The sequence below is a fragment of the Diuraphis noxia genome, unplaced genomic scaffold (genome assembly GCF_037042655.1).
Source record: "Diuraphis noxia isolate RWA-SAM2 unplaced genomic scaffold, SU_Dnox_SAM2 contig0002, whole genome shotgun sequence".
NCBI classification, from domain to species: domain Eukaryota; kingdom Metazoa; phylum Arthropoda; class Insecta; order Hemiptera; family Aphididae; genus Diuraphis; species Diuraphis noxia.
Window position 1 is genome coordinate 56,540,098 of NW_028301712.1, and position 7,646 is coordinate 56,547,743.

At 30.4% G+C, this 7,646-nt stretch overlaps 1 protein-coding gene across 1 annotated transcript; it reads right to left on the reverse strand.

Moving 5' to 3' along the window:
* Positions 1-6,115: 6,115 nt before the first annotated feature.
* LOC149058699 (uncharacterized) lies at positions 6,116-7,042 on the reverse strand. Its single transcript, XM_089218445.1, has one exon. It carries the CDS (start codon positions 7,040-7,042, stop codon positions 6,116-6,118), a length of 927 nt encoding a protein of 308 aa, XP_089074571.1.
* Positions 7,043-7,646: the final 604 nt, after the last annotated feature.

Here is a 7,646-nt window from a genome sequence, read left to right on the forward strand (position 1 = left end):
GTGTCGGGGACAACTAGTTGATGTAAAATTGTTTATTATTTCAGGTATATATTCACAAAGAAATATCGTAACTTACATGATTAACGCTAGTACGCTACCATTTTATTCTGTAACTAAGCATTTAAAAATACTCTGGATTTTGAAAAGTTTAAGTATAATATATTATTAGGATTATACGAAAATATATTTTTTTATTTGTATGCCATTAAGAATGATAGCGTGGTGATGTAATTTGTTTTTCTTTTCAAACAAGAACGCTCCTTTATTTACTATGAAGGTATTATTTTTATACATTTAATGTATTATTTACAATCTGTATCTAGGTAGAACGAGTATTTTCTAAATATTTATTTTTTATGAATTTCAGATAATTTAGTCCATGACGATTTGAATAATAATCTATGTAATTGATTAGACCTTATGTTATGATTTGTACAACGTGTCAATGTACCTATAATATTTAATAAGTATTAAGTTCAAGACTAAATATTATATACATTTTGAGATTTACGTACTATGTACAAGCATACAACTTAATAATAACTCTTTCTTACATATTATAATCATAAATTTGTATATAATATTATCATAGTAACTATCGTCTATCATTAGTATTTTTATTTAAATATTATATCATCACCTTAAAAAAAATCATATTCTTAACAGTTAACAGTAAAAAAATAATAGTTTTCATTTAAAAATGATAAGTTTATATAATAATTAATGTATTAAAAATTAGTTATTATATTTTAAATATTTATGTGCAACTAAAAGTCTAAAATTCAGAATTTAAATAAATGCATTATTAAAGGATTAAATAGAGCAATAATAACAAGAAAAATTGCGATTTGGATGTTTGCAAGTATTTTTTTTTTCAATGCTTGTATGTGAATAATAAATCAAATTTATTGTAATATACTAAGGGGACTATTAAACATATATAGGTGGTGAAAACTGTTGAGAGGGTGGAAATCGAATATAAATCCCTGCAACTATAATAATTGTTTCAAGTTTACTACATATCTTCGATGATATTAAACATTGCACATAGGTATATTGTTCAAGTGTTAAATGTTAAACACACGCTGTGCCAGGCGGTACATAGTCATTTTAGACTTGTAGTACCGATGTAAAGGTCTTAAAATTAAATTATGGTATTATATTTTTATTTTTCATACGCTTTTTCACAGTGATGTGTGTAATAGACAATTTTATTGATTGTACTATGTCTTTTATGTTACTGCTTATTAAATGATTTAGATTTTTGTAAAACTTATTCAATATAATATTAATGCTTTACATAATATTTGAAAAATTAAAATACATATTATTAGTTTTGCGATGGTGAACATTTAATTTTATATTATAAATTATATACGTCATAATGAACTTTTATAGTCAATTAATAATACCGATTATTAGTGAAATTATTTAGGGACATTTAGCAAGTAACAAGTAATATATTTCGTAGCTTTATAAATGACAAAGAGAACTAAGAGGTAAAGATTTAATTTATTAGTTTGCCAAGACATTTAATTACATAATATATGCAACTTAGAACACGAAACTTATACAGTTATAAAACTAGCATACTATAAATGCTGTACATACTAGTCTACTACTTGCAGGAAGTTATTAAGATCATTAGTAAAACATAAGAAGTATGATTGCATATTCATCCTTGGCGTTCTCTAATTGAATCGAAAAACATAGTATAATTAATTCAGACCAATACAGTGACCATATAAATTATGGGAGGATTATCTAGAATGAACCGCGCTTGAGTAAAAACTAAATATTATATCACAATATTCTTTGAATAATCACTGAATCGCAATATCCCGTTTTTCATTGTTCAAATTTTGGGAAAAATTGATTTTACAGTTAATCATAAAAACTCTATTAAATGTATGTATTATAAGTCTTTAAATTAATATAAATTACTTAGAATCAACATTGTTTTTAAAAGTCTTTCAAAAATACAAATATAAAATAGACAACCACCAGTTATATAAGGATTTAAAAATTTAGAATTAATAATATTCTTAATGTGAAAGATAATAAATTGTGCTATATGTTTCATACGAATTTTGTTTTTATTTAATATTAATGTTAAATGATTCAAATACTTAAATTAATATTATGTATTTGTGTAGAAAAAAAAACCATTTAAGACGAGTAAATTTTTACTTGTGCACTCATTATGAAACATTATTCACATATATACATATTCAATTATAATTATTGTCATAAAAAAATTAATTTTCAAACCACAAGAAAGATTTTTATATGAAGCATTTTAAGTATATTTTATTTCTATTATATTTAGTTTCATAATCTAGAACCACTATTTATTTATATAATTTTGGTAAAGAAACAAAGGAATGGAGAGTAATAAAGTTTATTGTTAGAAATACTTTTGATATTTCATTGTGATATTCAAAAATTAATTTTTTTTCTAATCTTATTTAAGTCTATTTCCTGATTAGTAACTAAAAATAAATACATGCATACATACATAATACGTAAAGTATGTGAATTGTATATTTCATATTATAATATTTTAGTACTGTAATAACACCGAGATTATTTCAATAAGTATCCAATTGTATAATATTATGTCGTATTAATACCAATGGTCTTGTTCATGAATACAATGGATTGACTGATAATATGAGATCACCGCCTGATAAAAATATTACATTGTTACCTACCAATTAACTAATTAATCATTTAGCTTCAGTATTTACAGAGAATTACAGTCATAAAAATAAGCCGGTCACTACCATACAATACCGTTTTAAATAACCACTACTTTATTATCCACTGATAAATTAAAATATATGCCTTGCAATAGTTATGACCTTTCGTGATAGTTATATCAGACACAATTATGAAGCAGAACAATATTATTAAACACAATTGCATTTCCCTATTATCAACCAGACCAATCTTTCGATTCCACTATCAAAAAACAATGGTTATCATCAAAATACAAGAACCGTTTATAAATGACAATTGTCACCGGTGATCACTTATTAGTTAAATTGGAAATTAAAATTGAGGAAATTTCTATATTTTTTCCACGATACTTTTATATGCTAATTAAATATATTTTAGTTAATTTCAGATAGTATAAAGGGAGAGCTTGATAAATATGCACGCAGAACAAAGTCAATTTGACAGATTTGCATGTAAAAGGTATAATTTGCATGTATGAACACTGAACACTTCATGTACCACGTATTTTGAACGTAAAATACATGCACATATTATACTTAAAGTTTGCCAATATATTATGTTGACACATAATTTCACGAAATATGACTTTTTATCATTCTTTTTATTCACCTGTGAATAATACAGATAACAATACACTAATACTACAGATCAAAATATATTATTATGTAAACTCTTGACTTGGTATTCCTTTTAAGAATAAAAATTTTATACATATCAAAATATTGAATCAAACACTGTTTTTTTTTTGTACAACAAACACATTATACTTAATATGTATACTGTATAAAATTGTATTATTATTTTTTCGTTTATTATTCATACTATATAATATCTAATGGGTTTTCAATTTTTATATTTTTGTGAATATGATTAATCCATATTATATTCGCCTTAAATGAAAACTCCTTAAAATTTTATAATTTGTACATTCAAATTATAGGAAATAGAGCCATTATATATGTGCATTCAACATGTATATATAATCACTTAACGATGGCAATTATTTTTGATATTTAATAGATAATATTTTAATATGTTATATTTCTATGTATTATGTACATTCTTATACATTTCATACTATATACAAAATATAACTGTTATATAACTGTTCAAACTATTTATTTAAATTAATATAATATAGCGTTTCCAGTAACTCATATTATTTTTAAAAACTCATTAAAAATCTCTTTAATCTTAATATAAAGTTAAATATTATTTATTTCTTAATATTTTCTTCTAATTACGTTTAGTTTTCATCGCATGTATAGACGATTATATTTCGGCGAATTCATGTTTGTAAACAGACGACGTGGTCATACGTTTTTACCAAGATATAAACTTGAAATAAATTTTGAAAAATATAAATGATTTGTATCTAGTCAAATTATTTTAATTTATTTATTTTTTTATACTATATAATATTATGTCTTATTTACAGAAAATTATTTTCAGATATTAGTTGATTATCATAGTATAAAAATATTAAAAGAATTTAAATTTATAATTGAAACGGTAAATTTTGTGATCTTACATACATACTTGTATAACAGCATTGATATTAGAGGTATTATACAATTATATATTAATTTTAGTCTATAAAATAGTTTAATCAACGTCCTATTAAATAATCGTAAGTCTACGAAGTTAATGCATCATAATAAAAGTAAAAATATAATATACATTTAAACATTTCACATTGTCTATTGTTTGAACTCTGTGCATTGTTCAAGCTTCAACAATAGAAAGTTATTAAAAATTAAAATTGCATACAAATGAGAATTATTATTAGTTTAAAATTTGTTTTTCGATCATTTTAAGCTTGTCTGTAGAAATATTATTCTTCGAATAATAATTTAATACATTGAAATAAAATAATTATGTTCAAAAATCAGGTTCTCTAATATTGTACTTGAGCTTGCTTGCCTACACTAAGATCTCACCAGTTTTGTATATCTTGAGCAAAAGGGTAGCTCTCTAAAGATATTATGGTATATCAAACATTTTTTTCGTTGGAAAATTATCTGAAAAATATCTATTTTTGGTTTTTGATTTTGGCTAAATTCGTTCGATCGACTATATCGAATATTATCATTATTCAATTGTTTGAAATAACGTTTATTTACTATATAATTTTTCCCTATCGCTGAGAATATCAAAATAACAATTAAACACCATATCCAATTTTGGTAACTAAACAATAAAAAATATATTCCAACGTTAGAATTAATTGGTTTAAATTTATGACAAACAATGCGTACCAATATCATAAAATAGTTTTCTTTCTCGTATGACTGTTCGGTTTTATTTATTAATTTAAACTTATCGTTATTATTGTTCGGTATCACATATCGAGTATTTATCACATTATAGTATCTGATCGGTGATTATAATCTAAAAATAGTTTATATAGTTTGGATTAGTGTAATATTTTGTACATAGAACTAAAACCGTTTTTTTTATATTTAAAAAAAAATATATATAATATTAACGCTTGAAAACGTATTGTTACACTTAACTGTGGATGATTTTAACAATAAAATACATAGCATACCATACAAGGAGAGCACATAAAAAAACAATCGTATACGATTTATTATAAATACAGTGTATACAGTTACATAAATAAATACTTTGGATTATAACACGTTCGGGCTACATTTGTGTAAATAAAGTTTCCACATAAAATATATTGTCTGAATAGTTCTAAACTGTAAAAACGAGTTTTTAAAGAATTTAAAAAGTTTTCAGAAAACGCAGGATCTTAGAAAACCATGGTATTTGCGTAACAAAAAGCAAAATATATGCATGTGTAATCTATACACGAATAAAATATATACATGTATAAAAAAGTTGCATGAAACTATATTTTATTTATATTATACAAATTGTTGAAAATTCTGTTTTTATCGGTGAATAATACAGTACCTATTACTTTATCGTGTCCACTTACTACATTTATACTTATATTATACTACCTGCTGCATTTTAATCTTTTATTTTATGTTAAATCATTACATGGAGGCCGTACTGTTTTCACATTGCTTATCCCCCATGCAGCATCGTTTATTTACAGAAAGATATATACACATAGGAGTAGTAATAGCAGTTTGGAGATACTCCTTCCCCAGCTCTCTGGTGTTTATGCGAATATCCCTATCCTGTTATGACTTTACAGATCTGGCAACTTTGGATAGGGATATGCGGGATTGGCCCGCTGTACCCCCATACAGCTATTTATATACATAGTATATATCTCCGATATTTTTCTTCTCGGGCCGGCCAAGTCCGCCACCCTAGACATCTCGTGCTGAGAAACTCTTCTCAAGCTGGCGTTAGCCCGACGCTTTAGAAGCTCGTACGGTGGTCGCAGCTCTCACTCAGCTTCTGAGGCCTGTCGAGCCCTCTCCTCTTCTTCCTTGGTGGTCAGGATATTTTCGACCATCTTGTAGAAGAGTCTGAAGGTCTTTTCGGCGTCTCTGAGAATCGTCGACCTCTCCTTGTCGTTTGCCGGTAAATCTTCAAATAGGGGACCGCAGAGTATGTCGGGCACATCTGCAGCCGTCGGAAGACGCCCGAGACGCACGCGGAGATTTGTGCGTAGACCGTTCCAGTTCTCACAGTTGAATAAGGTGTGTTTTGCTGTGTCTGAGAGACACTGGCAGTGAACACATCTTGGACTTGTGGCCCTAGTGAAGCGGTGAAGGTAAAACTGAAAGCAGCCGTGTCCAGTGAGCGCCTGAGTCATGTGGTATGTCCAAGGGACTACTGGAGTCGTCCTGTTATACCACCTGACTAGATCAGGGATGTGGCGGAGAGTCCAGGCAGCCTTGCTAGAGCTGGACCACCTCATCTGCCACTCTACAATGGTCGTCTTCCTCTCTTGCTTTTTGATCTTATTTCTGAGGATATGTGGATTCCCAGGATTCGGTTCGTCGTTGAGCTTGATTTTGATCCTCACCCTCTCCCGAGCGTTGAGATCTGCTGGCGGCATGTCAGCTAGAACGAAGGCGGCTTCGTCAAAGACCGTCCTGTAGGCCCTGATGACCCTCAAGGCAGCCACTCTCTGTGGTCTCCTGAGGTTACGGATGGATTTGGCAGTGCCACAGACGGGTGCAGCCCACACCGGGGCGGCGTAAAGCAGATTTTTCTCAACGACAGAACCCAGGCGCCTTCTCTTCCATTGTCCGGGTCCGTTGATGTTGGGCATGAGTCTGGACAGAGCGACCGCCGTAGTGGTCCACCGCAGATTCAGTCGAGATGCCCTTTCTGAACCCGAATTGGTTCGGAGTCCGACCGTCATAACGTGCATCCAGGTAATTGTCCAGTCTCTGAAGGAGGAACCTCTCCAGAACTTTCCCCGGAGTGTCAAGGAGACAGATGCGGTGGAAGCTGGAGGGATCCTCCACTGGCTTCCCCAGGCCCTTGTGAATCAACACCAGCCTCGCTTTTTTCCAGCAAGCTGGGAAAGTCAGTGAAGAAAGGCACTTATTATATACATTCCGAGTGGACGTAGGGCGAGCGTGGATGATCTTAAGGATCTCGTTTTGAATGCCAGAAGGACAACCCGCTTTCCCCGAAGACATCCTTTTGGTGGACTTGAGAGGTTCATCGACCTTGAACTCAGGGATGATAGTGTCGAATTCGAGCTCCTCCGAGTTCGGGTTGAAAGGTTCGAAGATGTTCCTAACCTCGAGGCATGAGTTCCCAGTTTGTGACAGGAGCTGCCGGGAACAAGTGGTCCGAGATAGTTCACTCTCTACCTTTGCAATCCAATCTGGTGGAGCCGCCGCCAAACTTCGTCATGACCAGTTTGTAGGGCTTTCCCCAGGGTTTAGATTCGACCTGATCGCAGAGGTCCTTCCAACTCTGTTCCTTGGACTTTCTAATCTCCCTGCGTAGGTCCT

Bases quoted from the DNA above. Each gene is read 5' to 3' on its own strand.
- LOC149058699 (XM_089218445.1), bottom strand. From the start codon at position 7,042: ATGACGGTCGGACTCCGAACCAATTCGGGTTCAGAAAGGGCATCTCGA.